General features: G+C 37.8%; 1 protein-coding gene across 4 annotated transcripts in view; it reads right to left on the bottom strand.

Annotated features, from left to right (window-relative positions):
• The window catches only part of ABL2 (ABL proto-oncogene 2, non-receptor tyrosine kinase), a 99,689-nt gene extending 74,823 nt beyond the window's left edge, over positions 1–24,866 (bottom strand). For 2 of the 4 annotated variants that reach the window (XM_079105913.1, XM_079105915.1), the window contains exon 1: positions 24,474–24,866. In XM_079105913.1, the coding sequence (XP_078962039.1) occupies positions 24,474–24,630 (157 nt within the window). In that variant the 5' untranslated portion in view covers positions 24,631–24,866. The remainder of the gene's footprint in view (positions 1–24,473) is intronic. The other 2 variants (XM_079105917.1, XM_079105919.1) reach the window with 1 other exon arrangement.
• Between the last annotated feature and the right edge of the window lie 1,103 nt (positions 24,867–25,969).

The raw sequence follows: 25,969 nt of genomic DNA, 5'->3' as shown, positions 1-25,969 counted from the left end.
TCAGTTACTGAAACTTGACAACACACAGGTATCAACTAATTCATCTTTATCTTGACAAGCTCAAGATAAAGGTACAAAAACATTCATAAAGTTTCCATTGAATCCATGTACTTTCTTCATCACAGCATTATGAGTCACATTTATGTTGTCTTTTAGTTCTCCCACAATTACATATTTCTTTCATTTATTTTTAGTTATAAATGGATATAACACCTTTATTTCATTTATTTATTTTTATGTGGTGCTGAGGATCAAATCAGTGCCTCACATGTGCTAGGCAAGCTCTACCACTGAGCTACAACCTCGGTTCTACAATTACATATTCTATAACATACAAAACTTTAGCACATAGCAAGACACCAAAATGCAGTTTCACAAAGAAAACCTTAGAAGTTTTTGACTCTTAGGTTTTTTTACTCCTTCAGACTCTAATTTTTTAGCTTTATTTATTCTACCTACTACTCTACTTAGGCACTATTTAAAACAAACAAACAAACAAAAGAATCTAGTCATTAGATGCTTCCATATAGAGGCTTTATATGAACACCGCAGATTCCAGTTACATGTGTATCAAACCCACTATTGTGTTGGGACCACCTACAGCCTCGATGATTCACTAGGTTTCAGAACTCAGCACACAAGTGTACTCATGGCTGTGATCTATTATAGCAAAAGAATACAAAGCAAAATCAGCAAAGGGAAAAGGCACATGGGACAAAGTTTGAAGGAAACCAGGCATAGCCTTCCAAAAGTTTCCTCCCACTGGAAGCACATAGAACTCACTTGATTCCTCCAGCAATACATATAAATAAGAATGTGTGTGGGTGAGTAGATGAATGGGTGAATGGATGGATGGATGGATGGATGGATAGATCAATCGATCGTGTAAAATGTCTTCAAGGAAGCTCATTAGAGACTTGGTACCCAAAGTTTCTCTTGGGAGCCAGTCACATAAACACCCTCTGCCTATTTGGGCACAGTGGCAAACACCTATAATCCCAGCTACTGGGTAGGACGAGGCAGGAGGACCTCAAGTTTAAGACCAGCCTGGGCAATTTAGTGAGACCTGATCTCAAAATAATAATTGTTTCATTTGTTTGTTATTTCCACAATCCCACAGTGCTGGGGACTTGAACCCAGACCTCCAGCATGCGAGTCAGGCACTCTACATGATGGGCTATATCGCCAGCACATAATAATTGTTTATAAGGGTTGAGGATGTAGCAGCTTAGTGGTAGAGTGTTTGCCTAGCAATGCTCAAGGTCATGGGTTCAATCCCCAGTACTGAAAAGATAAAAGAAAAACCAGACACCCAGAAAGAAAGCAGGTGTTCAAAATAAACCACATTGTTTATATAAACAGTTCAGGCACAATGAGCCTCTCTTCATTTTTGGGACTGGTGGGAAACCCAAAATCCAAGTTCCCAGATGTCAGCCAAGGGTCAACTTTCAAGTGGGCCTCCCTAAGGATATGAATCTCAAGCCTGCTATGTTTGCCTCTTTTTGGTTAATTGAGATGTTCTATTTGGAAGTTACATGTTTTTGTTTGTTTCTGGTGATTCCTATTTTCTGTCCAAAATGTGACTCCATTTATACTGTCATTTTAACTAAAATTTCCATCACTGATATTTGTATCTTTTTGATAACTTATTATTTATGCCCAACTCTTACAAGCCACAAATACACTAGATATACTACGGGATGATTAAATTCTAAATTCTATATCTATACTTAAATAGAATGCTTTAATATTTAAAGATGGTAAAAAATAATCTAAGATTATTTGATTATCTAATATATCTAAGAGATATCTAAGATAGATATTATTTGATGTAATTTAACAAATAATATCAGCCATCTACATTGTAAAAAAAAATCTGGTAATTATTAATACTTTTTCTAAAAGGAAAAAAGTATAAGTTCCAATAGATTTCTACTTATTACCAGTTAACATGTACATGTGCAAATTAGCTATTAACACTGTGGGAGTGCTATTCCTTTATAAATAACCACCTAAAATCTAGACAGGAAACCCACGCTTCCCTTCTTGAAAGAAATTAAACTGATGACATTTAAAAAGGAATAGCATATAACCTTGCTGTCCTCCTCCACATTTATGTTTTCAATAGTTAACAAAGTCTTAGAATAAGTACGTTCTGTTCAAAGGTCACAAAAAAATTAACATCAAAATGATATTTCACTTCAGTTTAAAAAATAGGAAAGGACTTCAAATGTCTGTATACAAAATTAAACATTCTTGGTTTCTGGTTATTTCAGCAAATTATACATCACTGAACTAAAGTGAATTAGTGATTGATCTGAAATAATTGCTGAAGTATCTTTTGCTGTTACCCCTACAATCATGTCTTTGACAAAGCATATTCTGTCCTAAAGCAAACCCAAGATGAGCTCAACAGAATAGAGAACACAGAAGCATCAAGAAACTTAATTTAACTAAGAAAACAGAAATAATAAAAAATTTAAGATAGATGTATTAGATTTTAAACAGTGTCAGGAGTAAATATAAAAAAGATACTGAGGCAAAAATAAAAAACAAACCTTTCTCCTTCAATTTAAAATCTCAGGTTTAGAAGGTTCAAATATTCAAAGTCTAAAATACAATTAACAAAAATTGAACTTAATGTTTTGGCTATCTATACAAATGACATTCATCAAAGAGTTTTTTGTTTTTTTTTTTTAACCAGGGTTCACTGAACTCAGAGGCACTCGACCACTGAGGCACATTTCCAGTCCTTTTTTGTATTTTATTTAGAGACAGGGTCTTACTAAGTTCCTTAGAGTTTCCCTAACGTGTTGAGGCTGGCTTGGAACTCACAATCCTCCTGTCTCAGCCTCCCAAATCACTGGGATCACGGGTGTGCGCCACCACACCCAACCCATGAAAGAGATTTTAAAAGGGTAATACAAGGGCTGGGGAGATAGCTCAGCTGGTAGAGAGTGCTTGCCTTGCAAGTACAAGACCCTGGGTTCAATTCCCAGTACCGCAAAAAAAAAAAAAAAAAAAAAAAAAAAAAAGGGTAATACCAGAACTTTAATGATTGTTCTCCAAGTAAGAAGGTGATGAATATACTGCACAGGGGAAAAGAACAGAAAAACTAAATACAGTCACATCTGTAATCCCAGCTACGCTGGAGGTTGAGACAGGAAGATGGCAAGTTCAAGGCCAGTCCGGGCAACTTGGTGATACTGTCTCAAAATAAAAACAAAAATAAAAAATAAAGGATTGGGGATATAGCTCAGTGCTAGAGTACCCTTGGGTTCAATCCCTAGTACCACGAAAGAAATATTTATAAGGAAATTTTTTTTTTCATTTTCTACTACAAAAGGGAAAAAGCAGAAAATGTGCTATATATTTTTCTTTTTTCTAGTTTAAAGACAATGCAATACCTCTGTATTTTAAAGAACATTTTGTACTTAAATTTTTTTTTTTCCATTCTTCTGTTGGCTTTGTAAACTATCCTCTTAAACCTCAAGGATTAAAAATAAATTTAATAGGGCTTTGGGGAAGTGACTGGATCACGGGGGCTCTGATCTCATCGGTGAATCCACTGATAGCTCAATGGACTCTATCTAGAGGTGGTGGTGCATGTGTGTCTGTCTGTCTCTGTCTGTCTGTCTGTCTGTCTCTCTCTCTCTCTCTCTCTCTCTCTCTCTCTCTCTCTCTCTGCTCAAAGCAGTGGAGCCAGCCAACCACAGACTTGGTCTTCTGAAATGGGGAGTCAAAGTACATCCTTCCCCCTTTAGGGTGTTCATTTCAGGTTTTTTGGCCACAGTAACTAAAATCTTACTAACAGTATTACCCTAAGCACTTTATATGAATTACCTCATTTAATTCTCACAACTACCCTAACTGTATTAGGTATTATAGGTACTTAATAATGGGTATTATCATTATCTCCATTTTACAAATGGGGGCATTCAACTACAGCAATGTTAAGTAACTTGCCTGAGGTCACAAAGCTAAGGAAATAGTAGAGACAAGATTCAAAGTCAGGTGGTTTAGCTCAAGTCTATATCCTTATCAGCATGCTATACTGCATATTATAAAAGTATAAAAATTAAAACAGTGTAATAACAGATCATAATTTAACAAGCAAATCAAGAAAACAGAGGGCTAAGAATTAATTCAAATGCACACAATGTATCAGTACAGGTTGAGCATACTTAGTTTGAAATTCTCCAAAATCCTAAATCCTCACAAACCAAAAACTTTTATTTCATATTTTTGAAGCATTTCAGATTTCAGAATCTTTGATTAATGATTCTCAATCTGCAAAATCAATGCAAATATTCCGAAGTCCAAAAACTCCCAAATCTGAAATACTTCTACTCCCAAACATTTTAGATTAGAATACTCAAATCTATAAACAAAATGGTGAATAAAAGTTTATTCAGGGGCTGGGCGGATAGCTCAGTGGTAGAGTGATTGCCTAGCACACACAAAACCTGGGTTCAATCCCCAGCGCAGGGCACACACAGAGATGCACAAAATTATTCAGTAAAGGTTATTATGAAATCCCCATACCCCTGCTGTCCACAATTCAAATTTCAGGCATTTATTCTTGGGTTTGGTTTATTGTCATCATTCTGTTTTTTGTTTCTGAGCAAGAGTCTCACTAAATTGTTCAGGCTAGACTGGAACTTACGGTTCTCCTGTCTCTCTCAAACTCCATAGTAGCTGGGATTACAGGTGTATGCCACCACACCAAGCTTCTTGGGCATTTAATCTACAGCTCTACTAGCACTTGTCTAAAGTGACACAGCACTCATTAGAGCACTGTAAACATCCTAATTTATAACTCATCCACACAATAAAATGCTGTATTTCCATTTTTAAAAAAAGCAAGTTCTTTATTTATTGACACAGAATAATCTCTAAGAAGGGGGGAAAAAGCAAGGTGCCAAACAGTTTACATAATATGTTGTCATCAATCTAAAAGAAAAAAGGGCCAGGGGATATGTATGCATAAAACATTTCTGGAAACAAAAAATTAACGATTTGTATTACCAAAATTAAGATGGCTATAGGAAAAGGAGTGGCAGGAAAACTTTAACAAATCATTTGAATTTTTTTTTTCTTTTTGGTACCAGACATTGAACTCCGGGGCACTTTACTGGGCTACATCCCAGGTCCTTTTTATTTTTATTTTAGATAGGGTCTCACCAAATTACTGAGGCTGGCCTCAGACTCTCAATCCTCCTGCCTCAGCCTTTCAGAGTCCCTGGGATTATAAGCATGTGTAGGTCACCACACCTGGCATACCCTTTGGATTTTGAACCACTTAAATATACTGACCCTTCAATAAATAAATGATTTAAATTAAAAAAAAAAAAAAAGACTGAGTCATTTAACAATGGGGATAATTGCCAAAAAATACACTGAGAGTTGCCATGATAAGAGGAGCTGAAAAACCATTATACTCCACAGACAAATTGAAACTGAGAAAGCCAGCTGGAAGAAAGGAAAACTGAACAGATGTACAGAGCAAGAGTTGCCAAAACCTTGCAGACCCTGAATGAAAAAGATGGAGTATGCAGTCTTGTTTTCTAATAGCTTACCCGCCCCAGTTTCCAAGAGGCCCAGCTATGCAATGGTTGCTGTCAACAGTGCCATGATCCCCAGTACATCCACATACAACATTACCTCCAGCCACCTTCTGGTTCTCTATTCCTTTTTATTTATTTATTTTCTTGTTTTAAGTCCCCGACAGCTAGACTTTCAATGTATAAGAGTGAGAATGGGAGCTGAGGCTGTGGCTCTGTGAGAGAGCGCTGGCTTAGCACATGTGAGATCCTGGGATAGATCCTCAGCATCGCATAGTGAAAAATAAACAAAATAGTTATTATAGCCATCTACAACTAACAACATTTTTTTAAAAAGAGTGAGAAGATATTTTAGGATCACTTCAAAGTGCCTTTGTGAGCAAAGAAAGGCTGTGATTTACCTAAGATCTCAAAATTATATGCCTTTAACATCTTTCAGATTGTTTTCAAATATATTTAGAACTGTTTGAAAGGACTTCAACCAATAAAAAAGAAAACAACTTTTAAAAATAATAATAGAATATAGGTTATACACACCTGTAATCCTTGCTACTCAGAGGCTGAGGCAGATAGATCACAAATTTGAGGCCAGTCTGGACTATTTAGTAAGAACTTGTATCAAAATAAAAAGGGCTAGGGATACAGTTCAATGGTAGACCACATGCCTATCATGTGTGAGGCCCTAGGTTTTAAAAAAAAAATTTTTTTAAAGGTAATAACAGCCATGACTAATACCATTTACCATTCACTCTCTAGGAATTTTTATAATTATCTCTCACAACAACTTTATGAGGTAGGTACTACTGGCATGACTTTTTTTTGTTGTTTTGTTTTGTACTGGGGATTGAACACAAGGGCACTTTTACCACTGAGCTATATCCCCAGCCATTTTATTTTGTATTTTGAGAGACAGGGTCTTGCTCTGTTGCTTAGGGCTTTGCTAAGTATGCGTAAACAGACACATAGAGAACAAATAAGTTGTCCTGGAATACAGGATTTCCAAGGTCTCTTCAGGATCTGAATGTTTTTTTAATAACTGAGTCAAGCTACCAACATCATAAATTTAATCCAGTATCTAAATCCATATAGTCTGACACCAGAGTCCATGCTATATTAACAGCATGCTCAGAAATGGTTACAGCTGTATTATAATTGAAAGTACTCAATTAGAAAACCCAAATGCTTTAAGAATTTTAAGAATTGTAAATGTAAAAAAAAAAAAAAAAAAAAAAATTTATATTATAGTCAGGAAATCTCAAATCTCAAATATACTTTTTTAGAGAAATATTTTTCTAGTAATAGTAATTATCTAGGTTACTTTTATTAATATTTCTCTTAGATTTAATTTTAAAAAATGAGGCACAAAAAGTGTATGAAGACTAGTCTCAAAATGAATTAATCAGTTATTCATTAACCCTAATAAAGTGAATTATAGTGGATTTTTCCTTGTATTATATTGTCTTGAAGGTTTTGTGAAAATAGTGCAATATCAGTACAGGATTATCTCTCCTAAGTGTTGCACAGAACTGGAGAAACCACAAAACTTGAAGTCAAGCTCTGCTACCTACTTAAGTCAGGAAATAAGCTCTTTGAGCCAAACATTTTTGTCTGAAAAAACAAAATATGTACAGATCCTAGAGTTAATTTTTAGGATTAAATAGGATAGAATAGTGCATCTGGCACACAAGCACCCAACCCTTACACCATCATCCTATTATTAAAGCATAATAATTGAGTATAATTTTTGGAAATATACATGCCTCATTTTGAGACCCATTTTCATCATTTATTGGTGATTGATTAAATGAAATAAAGTTTGTGGCATAGTTGGCACATAAGTACTCAATCAACATTGTTACATAATAACAGTATCAAAAGAAAAAAGATACCGACAAAAAATAAACTAGAAACTACATTTAGAAAACAAGGTTGGATCCCAAATTTTCTGTGCTCTATGACTGGGTTCCGGGGATACAACCCCAAAACACAGCAACTTAGTATTTGAAGAAATAGCAGAAGCAGGAAGTTCTCTCTGACCTTCTCCTGCCTTTCTACCCTGAAGCAGAACATAAAAGAATCTGACCTTCCTGTCTGAAGTAGGTCATAAGGCCCTCGTTCCAGAGGTTCCTCTGTACCTCCTTCCTCTATCCCTAAAGGAAAGGCATGTCTTTGTATCTGAAGATACAGGAACACTGAAAAGAATCTGAACCAAAGGCCTTGCTAATCCATTTTGTTATCATCAATTCATTCTCCCCTTTTCAATTATACTTCTACACAACTGTCTAATCTTAATTAAACCTAAGCATTAAAATTACACTTGTTTCTGTTTCTGTGCCTGCATTTCTGAAGGACTCAGTGTCATACATAACTTAAATAAATTTGTATGCTTTTCTCTTATTATTCTCTTTTATTATAATGATCTCAGTCATGAACAGTGATGAATGAGGGAAAGATTACTTCTCCCCTGCATCTACTCTATAATTCCATGACAACTTGTTTCAACTCTCCAAGCATCAGTTTACCCATCTATAAGTTACGGGTATTAGAATATACTATTTCTAAGGTCTCTTTCAGTTCTAAATTTTTACACCTAAGCCTATGCAGCCAAAATAATAAATTTTATCTTAAAAACAACCAACACCCTAGCATATGCCTAGCATGTACAAGACCCTTCATTCAATTCCCAGCACCACCAAAAAAATAAATAAATAAATAAACAAAATCCCAACTATTATGAAAAAGTGTTGAATTTAGAGTTGCTACAAAAAACTGGACCTACCTAGCCTCATAAAGATTCTCCCCAAATGTCCTCATACAGTGGAGGCTACAGCACTCAAATACATTCGAGTTAGAGGTTCTCAGCCAGGGTAGTTTTATTCCTATATAAGCATTTGGCAATATCTGGAGACATTATGGTTTATCCAAACTGAAGGGAGTGCTACTGAAACTTAGCTGAGGATAGGATGCGACTAAATATCCTGTAATACACAAAACAGTCCCCACAACAAATATTCATTCAACCCAAAATCTCAATAACATTCCAAAGCCTGTTAATAGATGATGTGAGCACCAATGACAGGGACACTCCTGGAAACTTGGAACTGAGACTGAGAAATTAAGGTCCTCTTCATCAGCAGAGAGGGTTAAAAAAACGGGAAGTGTGACATGAACTGAATGTCTGAGAGAAGAATAAAACAAGCAAACAGAGGTCAAAACAAGAGACAGAAAATAAATATTGGCTGAGTTTCTAGTGGTCTTCCACTTCCTGTTTCTGGACAAGCCTCACCGCATTCCTGTCCCTGAGTTCCCTGAGCTCCCACTATCTCCATGTGAGTTTTCTATGTATTATACCCACGGAAAACCACTGAGGTAGAAGAACTGACTTCTGCAGAATATAAACAGCTCAATATAAGCAAATCAGAAAAGAATCTGATGAAATTTAACAATGAAAAACCAACTCTGAAGTCCAGAAAAGAGATCAATTTACAAATATAAGGACATTAGAGGAAATATTAAAAGGCAAATAACTGTGAAAATCAGAGAAATAATGAAAATGTCTTGAACTAGAAAGACAACCAAACCCAAAGACATAGGTGTAAAGATTTGAAATAATCCTTTAAGACAGACTTCTCGGACATCTACCTATCAAATTCTTAAATTTTAAGAGGAATAATTTTAGCTGGGCCTGGTGGCAAATGTCTATAATCCCATCGGTTCAGGAGGCTGAGGCCCTAAGCAACTTAGTGAGACCCTGTCTCAAAAGAAAAAAATAAAAAAGGACTGGGAATGTGACTCATGCTTAAATGCCCCTGGATTAATAATCCCTAGTACCAAATAGGGGGTGGTAATTTTAAAGGACAAAAAGGATCAAATGGAAAGATTTTATACACTATCAACAAAAAAGAGGAGGGCTGGGGTTGTGGATCAGTGGCAGAGCGCTTGCCTAACGTGTGTGGGGCACTGGGTTTGATCCTCAACACCACATAAAAATAAATAAAATAAAGATATTGTGTCCTTCTACAACTAAAAATATTTTTTAAAAAAAGAAAATATAACTATTAAATATAAAAGGATAAACATAACCTCAGACTTGAAGAAACAGCTTGACAGGTATTTGCTCAGAGCTGAAGCCACCTTGACAACCATAGCCAATGGCCAAGATGACTTTTCTCTTTGAAGGCAGTTAATAACTTCAAGAAACAGAATACTTGAACCAATTATTGTGAAAGAACTTATAAAAGCATTAAAATTTTCCCAAACAGCAGGATTAATTATAGAACAAAATAAAGATAGGATTTCATAAGTTTCATTTAAAGACTTAAAAAGTACAGTTAGGCTAAAAACAAGGTAATCAAATGAAGTACATACACTGGGGAATAAAGGCAATTTAAAATAACTTTTTACCAATCAATGACAACAAAGAAATCTCAGGTCAGTTCAAAGCACTCCACTGGCTAAAGCATGCACTGTAACATGCCAGGTATAATATCCCTGAGGATACAATGAAGAAAAATACCCTTTCCCTATTTGCTAAATATATCTATTCATTTAAATATTTATTTTCTACTGTGTACCTGCTGGCACTGTTAAAGTACAGGAAGATGGTACATGCTTAATTCCAGCAACAAGGGAGGTTGAGGAAGGAGGATTACAAATTTAAGGCCAGCCCTAGCAACTTAGTGAGACTTTTACTCCAAAGGAAAATGAAATGGCTGAGGATGTAGCTCAGTGGTAGAGTGCTCCAAGGTTCAATGCCCAGTGCTGAGGGAAAAAAAAAAAAAGTATAGGAACTACAAGACCAACTTCCTGCTCTCACAGAGTTTACCATCTAAAGCAGCATCATTCAACAGACATATAATCAAATCACATGTCATTTTACATTTTCTAGTAACTATCAAAATTATAATTCATAAGGTTAATTTTAATAACATACTTTATTTGGGAGCTGAAAGTGTAGTTTAGTGATAGAATACATGTTTAGAATTCATGCAGCCTCTGGTTCAATCCCTAGCACCAAAAAAAAAAAAAAGTGTGTGTGTGTATACATATTTTTTATTTATTCTGATATATCGAAACCATAATTTCAACATGTAATCACTAAAAAAAAAATTAATGTAGCACTTCACATTTTCGTCATACTGATTTTGAAAGTGTGCATATGTGTGTTTTATTTTGTTTTGAGACAGGGTTACCCAGGCTGACTCAGAACTTGTGATCCTCCTACCTCGGTGTCTCTAGTACCTGGAATTATAGGCAAGCAGCACCATGCTTGGCTTCAGTATTTATTTTATATTTATAATACTTATCAATTAGGTGAAGGGACATTTCAAGTGGTTAATAGCCACAGTGGCTAGTAGCTTGCTATACCAGACAATGCCAATCTATGAATGGAGATGGGATAGGTGCTGTTTTGTTTTGGTTTTCCACTTTAAACCTTGTTATATTGACTTTTTAAAACTGTCCAAATGCATAAAAAAAATCTACATGTCTAATAAAAATAACCAAAAAAAGTTTTCCAGTCAGAATAGAAACTTCAAGCACCTATTGTTTGCAAAATTGGGAAACAATCTCTCATTGATATGAAAAATCCTACATCAAAACAGAAATATATAAAATATTCCTATAATAAAAAAATTTGCAAGAAGATAGTATGGTATAGAATTTGTGTAAATCTTTCAAACAATATTACATACTGTGACATATATCATAAATAATTACGTATGAAATAAATTTAACTACATGGAGGAGGAAGATAAACAGTATCAGGGTAGCCTTAACCTTAGGGTAGGAAGAGAGAAGAATGGGTTTAAGCTGCAAAGGTTACTCAACTGTCTCAAATGTATTCTTTTTCTAAAAAAGCTACAAAATATTAACATTTATTAAACCTGAATAATGGAAATCTGGGCCTCCTTTTACCTTCCACACTGTGCTTTTCTTATTTCTGAAATATTTCCTTTTAAAAATACAATTTCTTCATATACTAAAACAGACTTAAGAGTTTGCTGATATCAGAAAATTAACTTCTGATAAAACATTTTTATAAAAGAAAATATTCTTTCTTGAGATTTCCCTGAAGTTAAATACCAATTTCACACATTAATCATTCCACACTGAATCTCGTCTTATGAGTTAGTTAATGGGCTACCAGCAGAGCTACAAAAACATATTGTCTCAGCCAGGCATGGTGATGCACACCTACAATCCCAGCAGTTCGGGAGGCTGAGGCAGGAAGATGGCAAGTTTGTGGCCGGCCTTAACAATTTAGCAAGGCCCCATGCAATTTAGTGCAACTTCTCAAAATAAAAACACAAAAGGGCTGGCGATGGGGTTCAGTGGTAAACTGTCTCTGGGTTCAAACCTCAGTACCAAAAAATAAAAATAAGTAAATGAAAAAGAAAATTAAAATGTTGATGGCGTCTAGGGATGTAGCTTAGTGGTAGAACACTGGCCTAGCAAGCTGGAGGCCCTAGATTTCATTCCCAACATTGCAAAAACAATAAGACATAAAAAAGGGAGGAGAGAAAACTTTGGTAGAAAGATACTGTGACAGACAATAATATGATTGCCTGTGTAGAAGGAGAAGTGAAAAACTGCTAAGTACAACATAAGTAAGATAACCAGCAACACACACACACACACACACACACACCCACGCCTTCCATACTAGTAATAAGCAAATAAGCAATTAGGAAATGTAACACAGAAAGATTAACTTACAATGACAACAAAAATTACAAAACACCCACTAAGAAGCCTAACAAGAAAGGTACAAAAACAATATGAAGAGTATGAAAAATCTTTAACTGAAGGACAAAGAATTGCCTGGACTGGCAAAGGGGATAATGTTCTTTGACATGAGAACATAATAATGCAACAATACCAATTCATCCCCCAAATAACCTATGATTCAAATACAATCACTATCAAAATCCCATCAAGATTTACAAATTTTATAACCTAATTCTAAAGATTTTTGGAAGACAAAATGCAAGAACATTCAAATACATTTTTCAAAAGAACACAATGACCAGGAACTAGCCAGATAAACACATACCCTATATAAGCTTATAATAATTAAACAAGTCAGGTGTGGTGGTGCATGCCTATAATCCCAGCAACTTGGGAGGCTGAGACAGGAGGCAACAAGTTCAAGGTCAGCCTCAGAAATTTAGAGAAATCCTGTCTCAAAATAAAAATAAAAGGACTGAGGGTGTAGCTCAATGGTAAAATGCTCTAGGATTCAGAACCAAAAAGAAGCCTGCTAACAATATGCACGAGACAGATCAATGGGATGATATAATTTTTAAAAGGTCTGTAATCTATTCTTATGTGTACATATGAGAATTTAATATAGGTAAACAAGCTCTTCAAATCAGTGGAGACTTGATGGGTCTACTCATTAATTAGTATTAGTACAAGGAAAAAACAACAAGTTGGTTCCAACCTCTAACATACATAAATTTCAAATAGATGCAAATTAGAAATAAAAGGGGAAAAAAATACCAGGTCTAGGGATGCAGCTCAGTAGTCCAGTGCTTGCTTAGCATGTGTGAGACCCTGGATTCAATCCCTAGCACAGGAAAAGAGGAAAAGGAAGAGAAAGAAGAGAAGGAGAGTGAGGGAAGAGGAAAAAAAAAAAAAAGACCAGAAGAAATGTCTTCTGAACTAATCTCATAAACAAATACTCTATTGATGAGTAATTAATACAGCCAGAATATAGAATATAGAATATAGACTACCATAAGGATGTCAAAAAGAATGAGAAACATATACATAGTGGTATAGAAAGGTCTTCCAGACATGTTAAATACAAAACCAAATTTGGGGAGAAAATTCCTGACTTCCTGACTGTATTTATAAAATATCAAGAGAAACATACTCATTTTACACACACACACACACACACACACACACACACACACACACACAGTTCTAAAAAACACTCAAACCATGAAGAATAGTTTTCTCTAATAAAAGAATATGTATGGGGAGCAGCGATGTCAAAGGGAACTTCCACGTCTAATTTATGTGCTTCAGGACATTCTTTTTTAAGAATTTAACTTTTATTTGTTTTTATGTGGTGCCGAGGACTGAACCCAGAGCTTCACATGTGCTAGGCAAGTGCCCTACCACTGAGCTACAATCCCAGCCCCAAGAATTGTTTTTTACATTGAGATCTTTGTATAATATTGCATAATATTATGCAATATTATATGCAGTCAGTAATGCAAATTTCAAAATTAATACAAGAAAGCTATGCAACAAAAACCTTCGTGAATCGACCTTTCTTTTCTATGAGGAACAGATGGGTGACACAAACTGTTAGTACTGTTAGTTTTAAGAAAATGTTTTCTTAGTAATTACCTGGAACCACAAAATGCTAAGTGGCAATCTCCAATCCTATCTCAATATTGCTACTTTAATTTGTTGGAATTAGTGTACAAAAAAGAACATGTTAACAAAATCGTGTGGGCACATACCACATATTTATTATGTTACAGACATTTTTTTGACCTTGTCCACATTAAGTAAAAAGTTTCTAAACCCTTCTCCTTGGACAGCAAACCCAGGAATACAAATGACTGGGCCTGTTGATCAAGAGCCAAGGCTGGCAGAGTTCACTATGGAGGAGTCTGCAGTATCACCACACAGTCTCAGCAAATTTACAGCACAAAGCAAAGTGGAATAATGCCCAAAGCTGTTCTTCGTTCTTGAAGCAATCAAGTTTAAATCGGGCATACTATTATATTTAATGTGTACTTATCAATGCATTTGAGTGAAAGACCAGTTGAAAACAATGTTGAGAACATTTTCTTATTAGTATAACGACCACATATTGAAATTGTGCACACAAATCAAAAAGGCAGTGATCAGAAACCAAGAGATACTATACAAAATATCATACTTTTACACACAGAGACACAAAAATTTTTACTTTTGTTTGTTTGTTTGTTTGGTGCTGGGGATTGAACCCAGGGCCTTGTGCATGCCAAATGAGCTATATTCCCAGCCCCAATTTTTAGTTTTTCTTGTGTGTGTTTTGTTTTTTGGTTTTTTTGGGTGCTGGGGATCAAACCCAGGGCCTTGTGCTTTTAAGTACTCTACCGACTGAGCTATCTCCCCTGCCCCTTTAGTTTTTTAAATAAGGATATTCATCAAAATCTTTCTGAGCAGCAACATTCTTCTGGATAGCAGTTCTGTCTAAATTAAACCTAAAAATTCTCTCAGAGATGTTAACATGGGCAATTAGTACAGAATAAATGAAAATAAAGAAAATGAGCGTTTTAAGCTAAAATTTTTTTTAATTCTTCCACCACCTAAGAATAAAAAGATCATTAGAAATTACATATTACAATAATAAAGCTAAATATATCACTTTAAGTGGTTAATACAGATTCTAATACAAGTTTATTAGAGTACTTAATTTTTAATATTAACTTTCTGTAAGATAATATCTCACAAATACCCCAGAAGCTTCCACATCTGAATATTCTAATATTGAGGGGAAAAAAAGTGAACTAGTAAGTTTTATCATGTAAAACTGTTTCTAAGTGGACATACTATTATTTAAAATGTTTTTAACTGACACTATTATAGGAATATATAAAAAGATGTATAAATGTTAAATTAGAAAAAAATTGTTCTGCAGTTACTCAAGAGTATCTACTATGTAGCAGGTACTGTGGGAAGGATATAGGACAAAGAAATCAATCCTTATAACCCAGTATCTTAGAATCCAAAAGCTATTCACACAAATATATTTATGCAAACAATACCTATAAGTATATAATATTATCAGTTAGTATTTCTTTAAAAAAATCTTCCACCAGTATAGTCTGCTGGCTGCTATTAGAGGGCACAGGTAACTAATATTGTACACTCTTTTCTATATTCATAAAGAAACACAGCTTAGGGCTGGGGATATAGTTCAGTGGGCAGAGTATATACTAGGCAGAGTGCTTGCCTGGTATATACAAGGCCCAGGGTTCAATCCCAAGCACAAGAAAAAGAAACATGGCTAAGTGCATCATTTTCCTATAGTAGCCCAATATACTACCACTGACATCTGTAAATCTTTGTGTGAATAAAACCCAAGTCCTCATGCACACTAAGCATTCACTCACTGAGATACACTCCCATCCCTATAAGTCTTCTTGATAATTTTCTTAAAAAACCAAAAGGATAAAATAAGTTTTAACCAATTGGGGGGGTTGGCATAAAAGTCTTTAATAATACTAGTAACCTTAAGCCTAGAGATTAAGATAGTAGATCAATATTACCATGAGATTCCAAATAGCAGTAGTGTCTACTGCTCCCTTCATTACAACATCATATATAAGTCTCAATCCACAGCCACTATACAATTTTAATCCTTGCCCACCTCTCTGAAAACCTCACCACTGGTCTCAAGAGAGATGAGGTAAAAATCCTGGTATATACATGTACACACACACACAAATTCATATACACTACAAAAGTAACAAGTACACCATCATATACCAAAACTACAGAATCACAAATAGATATCCCAATTTCTTCAGTGCCTAAACTTTTTCAATTTGGGAAAGTAGGGTTTTATGAGGCATAAGTTAAAAACTAGATATAAAATACTTAGAACATGCCAGGTAATAAATGGCATTATTTCATCATTTAACTCTTAGCCCACACTACTCTAGCACAAGTCTGTCGACAGAACATTATGTTCCCTACCTTTCCTTTTCCCTGATGACTCCAGATTCTCTCAACATACAAACTCTCAGAGATAAACCACAAAAGATGCTAACAGTGGTCACTTGCATGCAGACACCAGATTTGGAACAAATGGAATTTTGCACTAGTTTTTAGTAGAGAATCAGTACATTGTGTTTTCTGACAGTATCTGAGTCACCTCTGATCCATTACTCTTCTTCATCTCCCATTACCAATAGCTTTCAATGTATGGCCCCTCAGCAGCCCTAGCAACCCCTGGAAATTTTGTCAGAAATGAGAATTCTCACCAGGCACAGTGGCACACACCTATAATCCCAGCTATTCAAGAGGCTGAGTCAGGAGAATCTCAAGTCTGAGGCCAGTCTTAGTAATTTAGTGAGCAATTTAGTAGACCCTGTCTCCAAAATAAAAAGGGTTGGGAATGCAGCTCAGTGACAGAGCACCTCTGGGTTCAATTGGAAGAGAGGGAAGGAAGGGAAGAAGGAAAGGAAATTCTTAGACCCAAATCAGAAATTCTTGAGGTGGGACTCAGCAATCTATGTTTTAACAAGCTCTCCGTGCTAAAGTGACACTCCCAAATTTCCTAATCCAGGAAAAAAAAAAAAAAAAAAATTGAGATTGATGAGGTTCTTAAGCATTTTGAAATCTCTATATGTGGAGTATCCCACTGAGAAAATTCCCAATTTGACAACTCCAAGAATATAAGGGCTGGGGATATAGCTCAGTTGGTAGAGTGTTTGCCTTGCAAGCATAAGGCCCTGGGTTCGATCCCCAGTACTGCAAAAAATAAATAAATAAATAAATAAATGAATAAATAAATAAATAAATAAATCCTAGACCACAGCTTTTAAAGGAAACTTTACAACCAGAGATAAAAATAATAAGGGGCAAACAAAACAAAATAAAACAAAAGGTCTGCAGGAATATCAAATGAAGGTTATAGTATACATCATAAAGTTTTATCTGCAAAAAAAAAAAAAAAAAAAGTCATTAAATTTAACTAGCAAACCAATATGCCAGCTTAAAATGAGGTCCCTATCAACATGTTGGCCAGTTCCTCATTCAACTCTCAAGAAAAAAACATCCACAAGAACCATGAACTACTTATCCTCTGCCACCCAAACCCTGTAACAACTGTCTTGAGATGATACCATACTTTCAGACAGATCTAAAGTGATTTCAGATTCCCAAAATTCCCCTCTTTGCTGCTTTATGAAAGCCCTTTAGTAATCAGAAGTTACTTAAAAAGGAGAGAAAATAAAGACTTAAAATGTAAATGCTAAGACACTTCTACACTTCAGCCTGCCACCATAGGAGTATCAGTGCTTTACCTAGTTTACAAAACGTTTTCATATACGACTCATTTAATATTCACACTCACCTTGAAGTAAATAACAACAACAAAACTGCTACCTATTGAGCACTAGTGTCTGGCACTTCCTGAAGAGTTTTACATATTTTATTAAATTCTTTCAACAATCTGTTGAGGTAGAATGATAAACCATATACCAAGGTCAGACACAAGGCAAGATTTGAATCCGATTCTATTTGTCGAAAATCCACTCTCTCCAAATCTTTACATAGTGTCAATACTCTGAGGGAAAAAAACCTGAGTTTCAGTTCCAGCTCTATCACTTAACAGCTCTGTGACCTTGGGAAATTACCTAGTTCTCCTAACTCATTCATCTAAAAAATGGGAAGATTAAGACTTGCCTCATCTATTTTATACTGTCCTTGCTAGTGTAAAATTAGATGAAAGAAATAAAAGATCTTCATAAACTGTTAAAAAGCTACTCAAGTATTATCAACATTCTTTATTCTGATAAAGTGAAGAGGGAAAAAAACATATAAAGGGGGATGACAGTGATTTTTCTTTTGTTTGACTTTTGTTTAAGTAGGTTGAAGCCCTTCAGAGAAATTTCACACTTCATAATTTTACATGGGAGCTTAATGTCAATTGGGCTGTAATAACAGAACCTGTACCACAATTTAGTTTGTCACTTCACCAAAATTATAAACACAATTATACATTTGTAGCGCATATTTAGAGGTTAATAAAAATCTAAAAGCTGGTTTCTTTTTTTAAATTTTAGTTTTCTAGTCTGGCAGTAGAGCTCAGTAGTATTGGGTTTAATCCCCAGGATAATTAAAAAATTAAAGTAAAAAAATTAAATAAAGGTTTAGTTTTTCTAAGAATCAGATCACTGCCAGGTACCATAGCCCACACACCTATAATCCCAACTACTCAGGAGGTTGAAGCAGGAAGATCCCAGGTTCAAGGGCAGTCTCAGCAATTTAGGGAGACTCTGATCCAAAATAAAAAATGGCTGGGGATATGGCTCAGTGGGTAGAATGTGCAAGGTCCTTGGTTCAATACCCACTACAGGGAGAAAAAAAAAAGATTCGGTGACCACTGTACTAGGTTGCTATATCTTTCTAGAATATCATTTTCAATCTCAGGTACCTATATCCATCATAGATCCAAAAGAAAAAAATCAGATGACTTTAAATAATGAGTTTAACTTAAGGGAAAAATTTTAATTCAAAATCTCATTACTTATGATTTATTTGTACTTGAACTTTCAGAAAAGGAAAAGGAAATAAAATTAAAGTGAAATCATTCAGTTATTTATGTCCTATATTCACTGGGCATAGTGTCACACACCTGTAATCACAGCTACTCAGAAGGCTAAAGTAGAAAGTACAAGTTCAAGGCCAGCCTCAGCAATTTAGCAAGACTGTCTCAAAATAAAAAATAGGGGGCTGTGGTTGTGGCTCAGTGGTAGAGTGCTTGCCTACCATGTGTGAGGCACTGGGTTACTGGGTTCAATTCTCAGCACCACATATAAATAAATGAATAAAATAAAGATCTATCAACATCTAAAAAATAGGACTGGGCTCAATCCCCAGTACTGCAACAAACAAACAAAAACACCTACACATAAACTCAAGAGCCTGTCAGATGTGGCCTGGTGGTATACACCTGTAATTCTAGCCACTGTGGAGGCTGAGAAAGGAGGATCACAAGCTCAAGGCCAGCCTTGGCAACTTTGTGAGACCGTGTCTCAAGTTAAAAAATAAAAATAAATAAAAGGACTGGGAATGTGGCTCAGAGTAGTGCACCTGCATTCAATCCCCAGTACCAAAAGGAAAAAAAAAAAAAAAAGCTGTCATACCTAACTTTCATATATGAAGTTACATGCTAATATCTCAACATTGCAAATGAGACAGTGATTTATACACTAATTCTAGGGTCTAGATTTTTCTTCACATATGTCAAATGATATGTCCAATTAGGAGCTTTTGAATCTAATTCATTTATTCATTCAATTCAGAACCTACCATGTTTCTCCCAGTGACTATCAAATAAGGGTACTTTTCACCACCCATCAGACCCCAGGATTTAGCAATGACTGGAGAGTTTTGGGGGTTTTGTTTGTTTGTTACCAAGGACTGAATCTAGGGGCACTTCACTACTGAACTTCATCCCCCACCCTTTTTATTTTGAGACAACTGGCTAAGTTGCTTAGGGCCTCCCTATGTTGCTGAGGCTGACAGCCTCCCAAGTCACTGAGATTACAGGCCTGCACCACTGCACCTGGCAAATGGAGACATTTTTGCTGGTATTGTGAGAAGCCAAAAGGGGTACTAATGGCATCTATAGTGCCAGAGATGCTAACTAAACATCCCACAGTGCTCAGGACAGATCCCTAATACAAATATTCAGCCCAAAATGTCGATACTGTCAAGGTTGAAATCCTGATCTTTAGAAAAGTTTTTAAATACTCATTTGTCTAAAAGACAGTTCCAAGTTCATCTTTGTTTTCTATATTATTTGTTAATCTCATTCTTTTTATACTAGCTTTGGCAACAAACTCATCCTATACCCATCCTTTCAATCAGCTTCCAACTTCCAAACTTGTAATAAAATCACCATCACCCCCATTAGCCAGGTTTAAAACCATGGTGTAACTTTTTGACTCATCCCTCCCTATTTTTAACAATAACAGTAGTAGTAGTAGGAGTAGTAATAGTAATGGTAATGGGAGCAGCTAACATACCATGAGCTCTTAATATGTGCAAGGCACTATTCTAAGCGGTTTGCATATAGAAACTCATACTTCTAGTTACTATTATCCCAGTTTTATAAATTGAGAATCCAAGAAATAAAAGTTAAATAATCTGCCCAAGGTCACACAGCTGAGTCAGGTTTCAAATCCACACAAATGGCACCGGGTTTCATGCCCTTAACAAGAACTCTGAAGTGATCTCTCTGCTTTCTTCCTCTAGAGCAAATCATGAGGGCTGGGTTGTAGCTTAGGAGTGGAGGGCTTGCCAAGCATGTGTGAGGCACTGGGCTTAATTCTCAACCGCATATAAATAAATAAAATAAAGGTCCATTGACGACTAAAAAAATATTTTTTTAAAAAATCATAAAGGTGGATTCTATTATGTTTACATCATCCCAGAGCACAGTAAACAGATGAATGAAAGAAATGTCCCCTGAACTCACACCTCCTATTATCCATTGCTTCCAAATCCACTGCCTTCAACAAGGTGGAAGAATGCTTACACATTCTAGCATCTCAGTATTTCATACTTGGGTTTACTGATTAATCCTATAAACAAGCCAATCAGTAAAACTGATCTTAATTTCTCTGCCAGATTTCCCATAACCCAGTCCAACTGAGTTATTCAAAGTTTTCTTCCTACTACTTCTCAATTAGAATCATAAAATTGTAAAGAAACAAAAGGTATCTCCCATTTTATAGATAAAGAAATTCAATGATTGTAACTAAATCATCCAGTCAGGTAGAGCCAAGACCTGAACTTGACTCTCAATTTTTGCTCTGATTTCCCCAACCACCCAACTCACAGGTAATTTCACTCCTGACAGATGTTTCTCCTCACTATCCCATCAACAAATTAGGTTCATTCCCACTGTTCCTGTTTAAGTTGTTTCTCCTGCCCAGCCTGCCCTGTTTTTCCTGCTCCACAGATCCAAATCCTGTTCATCCTTCAAAATGTCTTCCTATTCCATTCTTCATGACTTCCTCCTCCTCTGAAAATCTTATGTCCTGAATAAGACACCAGAGGAATAAGATACCAGAGTATACAATTGGGCCAAGTTTAATGCACAGTAACACTTTCCATAATGAAGCAAAGGTATATGGATGATTTTTCCCTAAAAACTATTAATTCATCTTTTCTTGTGTTTTAGGAAGTAATTCCAATAAAAACTAACTCATCTAGCACCTGTATATAATATTCATATATATGTGTGTGTATACATATATATATGTATACACACACACACACACACACACACACACACACACATATTTTGTTTGTTTTGTTTTGCTTTTGTTCAGGGGTGGAGGGCGGCAGGGTACCACGTATTGAACTCAGTGGCACTTGACCCCTGAGCCATTTCCCTGGTCCTACTTTGTATATTATTTAGAGACAGGATCTCACTGAGTTGTTTAGCACCTCGCTTTTGCTAAGGCTGGCTTTGAACTGACAACCTTCCTGCCTCAGCCTACCAAGTTGCAGGGATTATAGGCCTGTGCCATCACGCTCAGCTTCATGTAATTTATGAAGAGATGCTGGAGCACATCTTTTTTTTTTTTTTTTTTGGGGTACTGGGGATCGAACTCAGGGCCTTGTGCTTGCAAGGCAAGCACTCTACCAGCTGAGCTATCTCCCCAGCCCTGGAGCACATCTTTAATAGTAAACATGTAGAGCTTGGATGGTGCCAAATCATCTATTTCTCCTCCACTACGAAATAACAATTTAGGCTGGGCACGGTGGTGCACACCTGTAATTTAGTGACTCAGGAAGCTGAGGCAGGAGAATCACAGGGGCTGGCAGGGGCCAGCCTCAGCAATACAGAGAGAGACTGTCTCGAAATAAAAAACAGAAAAAGGGTTGGGGATGTAGCTCAGTGCTAAAGTGCCCCTGAGGTTCAATCCACAGTACTTTAAAAAAAAAATTAAAAAAAAAAGCGACAATAGTTTATTTAAAAGTCGAATACTTTTGACTATAGAACTTCCTAACACAACTCACCTAGTAGCCAAAGATCCTTGAATTCATCTCTCTTGCCACCCATCATTACTTCCTCCAAAATTTCATTTCTAATGAATAGTGCACACCTTTTCTTCTTCTTCTTCTTCCCTAAAATGTGTAGAACACCCTGCCTCCTTTATTCTTTATTATTTCCTATACGCATCCTCACTGAAACTCCAGTTTGCTACTTCTCATTCAATTTCAATTACGAGTTCTTTCTATAGAAGTCATATCTGTTAACTCCAGCCCCTCTCACATTTTGGATTATCTACTCATGAAGGTCAATTTTGTTTTCTCCCCTTCTCTACTCTTCCTTCGTCTAGAAAAATGGTCTCAAAAAGTACACTGTTGTGCCGGGTGTGGTGGCGCACTCCTGTAATCCTAGTGGATCAGGAAGCTGAGGTAGGAGGATCACAAGTTCAAAGCCAGTTTCAGCAACCTAGTGAGACCAAAAGTAACTCAGTGAGACGCTGTCTCTAATAAAATATTTTTAAAAGGGCCAGGGATGTGGCTTAGTGGTTGAGCACCCCTGGGTTCAATCCCTGGTACAAAAAAAAAAAAAAAAAAAAAGTACACTGTTGAAAAGATGCAAAAGGATCCATTGAATTGCAGGAACAAAAATAAAAAGAACTTTTTCTTTTTTATGCAGTACCAGGGAGTGAACCCAGGGCTTCACTCATGCCAGTCAAGCACTCTACTACTGAGCTACATTCTCAGTGCTTTTTTTAACTTACATAAAGACAGGATCTCACTAAGTTGCCCAGGCTGGCCTGGAACATGCAATTCTCCTGCGTTGGCCTCCAGAGTAGCTGGGATTACAGGCATTCACCTGACCTTAAAACTCTTTATCATACTTATTTTGTTTTCTTGGTATTCGTAGTAGTGGTGCTGTGAATTGAACCCAAGGCCTCACACATGTTAAACATGCACTCTACCACTGAGCTGCATCCCCAGCTGTACACTTATTTTTTCAACTCATCCTCTTTTTTTTTTTTTTTTGGTACTGGGGATTGAACCCAGGAGCACTTTAGCATTGAGCTACATACATTCCCAATCTTTTTTTTTTTTTTTTTTTTTTTTTGAGATGGGTTCTTGCTAGATTGCTGAGAACCTCATTAAATTAGAGGCTAGCCTCAAACTTATGATCCTTCCACCTCAGTCTCCCCAGTCACTGGGATTAAAGGCATGCACCACTGTGACCAGCGATCATCTCATTCTCTTAAATTACATTTCTCTAAATGTTTGTTAAGTTATGTAATATATAATAAGGACACAAATTATTAGAGTGCATGCTCAAATTTTTTGCTAAGAGCGTATAAGAGTTTGGAGACAACCATTCTAAAAATACAGAAATATGAATAAATAAGTTCCAAACTGTATAGAGGATATATGCATGTATGTATGTATACAGACACACACAAATGCGGTATAAAGAAAAAACTCTTGTTCATAGCCCCATCTAACCATGCCCACCAACTCACAGTCCCTGTCAACCATATCAGAATTGTGTGTCCTACTCAAAGACGCAGAACAGTACAGTCTAGAAAAGCCCTTCATTTCTAGTTTGAATACAAAACAAAAATGTCAGAAGTGATGAGATGCTACTCTTTATTTTTCCTATAGAAGGATATGTCAGGGTACTGTTCACAGTTCACCACTCTGCCGCTGCTCATCGCCTGACTGTACACACAACCTTATAAGCCACCATCTCCTGGGATTCAGTTCCTATTCCCCAATCCCTTGGGGCACAACTCAGGTTTCCTTCGCTAACAACCGGTTTATCCTCCCATCTTCCAGACTCAGCCCATACCTCCCTTCGCCTTTCCCTCCCCAGGGGATACCAGCCACTGTCCTCCAGCCGCACAGCCCCATCCCAAAGCAGAAGACAGTCCATCCACCGTGCCGGAGACCCCGGCTCCCCTCCGCCCCCGGAGCTGCCAGCCAGACTGGAGACGGGAGGGGGAGGGGTGTGACTGCCTCCCGTGACTGGCCCAGATGGCAGCAGATTCCGCCCCCACGCTCAGGCACCCCGCCACCCTGAAGCCCCCAGGGCTGCCTGTCCGCCTCCCACTCCGCCCCGACCCCACCCCCGGCCTCCCGCACGCCCTCACGCCGGCTCCCGGACACACTCACCATGCTGGGTGAAGATATTGAAGCCGGTCTCCGTGGTGCGCCCCGCCGGGTCCCGCCTGCGGCCCGAGGGCCTGGCTGCACTGCTGCCCCGAATCCCGCGTGGCTGGGGCTGCTGGAGCCCCGGAGCCTCCCCGACGCGGCCCACCTGCTGCCCCATCCCTGCTCTCGCGTACTCCCGCGCCCCCGCCGACCCCTGGTCACATTCCTCCTTGGCTCCGGCCTCGGGCTCCTGGCGCGGCTCCGGCCTCTCCCGCCCAGCCCAGTCCCGGGGCCGGGCTGCCGGCGGCTCCGTGCCCGGACTCCTCACAGCGACCGCCGCGCTACCTCTCGGCTACTCACAGATTCCCCTTCTCCCTCCCCCTCCGGCGGCTCCGCGCCCCCAACGCCGCCGCCGCCATCTTTAAACCACCGAGCGCTGGGCGAGCGTGGGACAGAGCGTCTCCCGCCCCCCGCCCGCCCAGTCACCGCCGCTACCCGGAGGGAGGGCCTCCCGCCGGCCACGCCCCCGCCCGCCGCCGGGCCCGCTGCTGGGCCGCCCCCGGCCGCCTTGTCGGCTCGTCGTTGGCGGCTGCGAGACTTTGGTCTCTGGGTCCCTCCGCCGCCCCTGGGCCTCCCACGTTTGAATCCGCCTCAGCCGAGCCACGTTCTGCTGCACAACCTGCAGCCTTTCGGGAGGGGACGGTCTCTGGCCTGCCCTGTCCCACCTCCACCTGTCAAATCAGTGGAGGGCTGAGTACCCACCACGTGCACATCTCCATAGCAAACACAGCTGGGGTTTGTGAAGCCTGTGTTTCTCTACCGTACAACTGGGATCCCTCAACTACCCAGGAGCATCCCTTTAAATACCCTTGTTAGTAGCAGGCCTAGAGTCAAACTATAATGGTACGAAATTCACAAGAAGGTAGTACACTGCTGTATTATTATTTCATTTTAACTTTTTTTTTACCCCGGTCCTGGAAATTGAACCCAGGGGAGCTTTACCACTGAGCTACATTCCCAATATCTTTCATTTTTTATTTTTCAAACGGGCTGGCCAAGTTGCGGAGATGCTAGCTAAATTACAGAGGCTGGCCCCGAACTTGCGGTCCTCCCACCTCAGTCTGTCAGAGTCAGAGGGATTACAGGCCGACATCCACAGCCCGGTTTGTTTTAATTTTTTGAAATTAGTTCTTGGTGTTAAATTGCACTCGCTTGGGTATGTGCACCCTACAGTCTCATTGGCAAAGCAGTTGCAGTTCATTTCCTCCTATGATCATGAATTTCTTTTTAAACTGCTTTACCATCTCTCTGACCACAGTTTCTGTCTTCCTTACAATGCTGGATGGTAAAGTTCATCTTCCTACTGGCATGCTTTACTTATTGTGCACGTAGTCGGGCCTTCTTCTGATGGAAAAAAAAAAAAAAAAAATATATATATATATATATATATATATATATCTTTAACCCTGTTTTTGAGTCCGAACTTACCTGTCGTTATCTTAATGTTGCCTAAAGGG

Source organism: Sciurus vulgaris (assembly GCF_902686455.1).
Source record: "Sciurus vulgaris genome assembly, chromosome: 12".
NCBI classification, from domain to species: Eukaryota; Metazoa; Chordata; class Mammalia; order Rodentia; family Sciuridae; genus Sciurus; species Sciurus vulgaris.
This window is presented reverse-complemented; position numbering and strand designations above follow the sequence as displayed.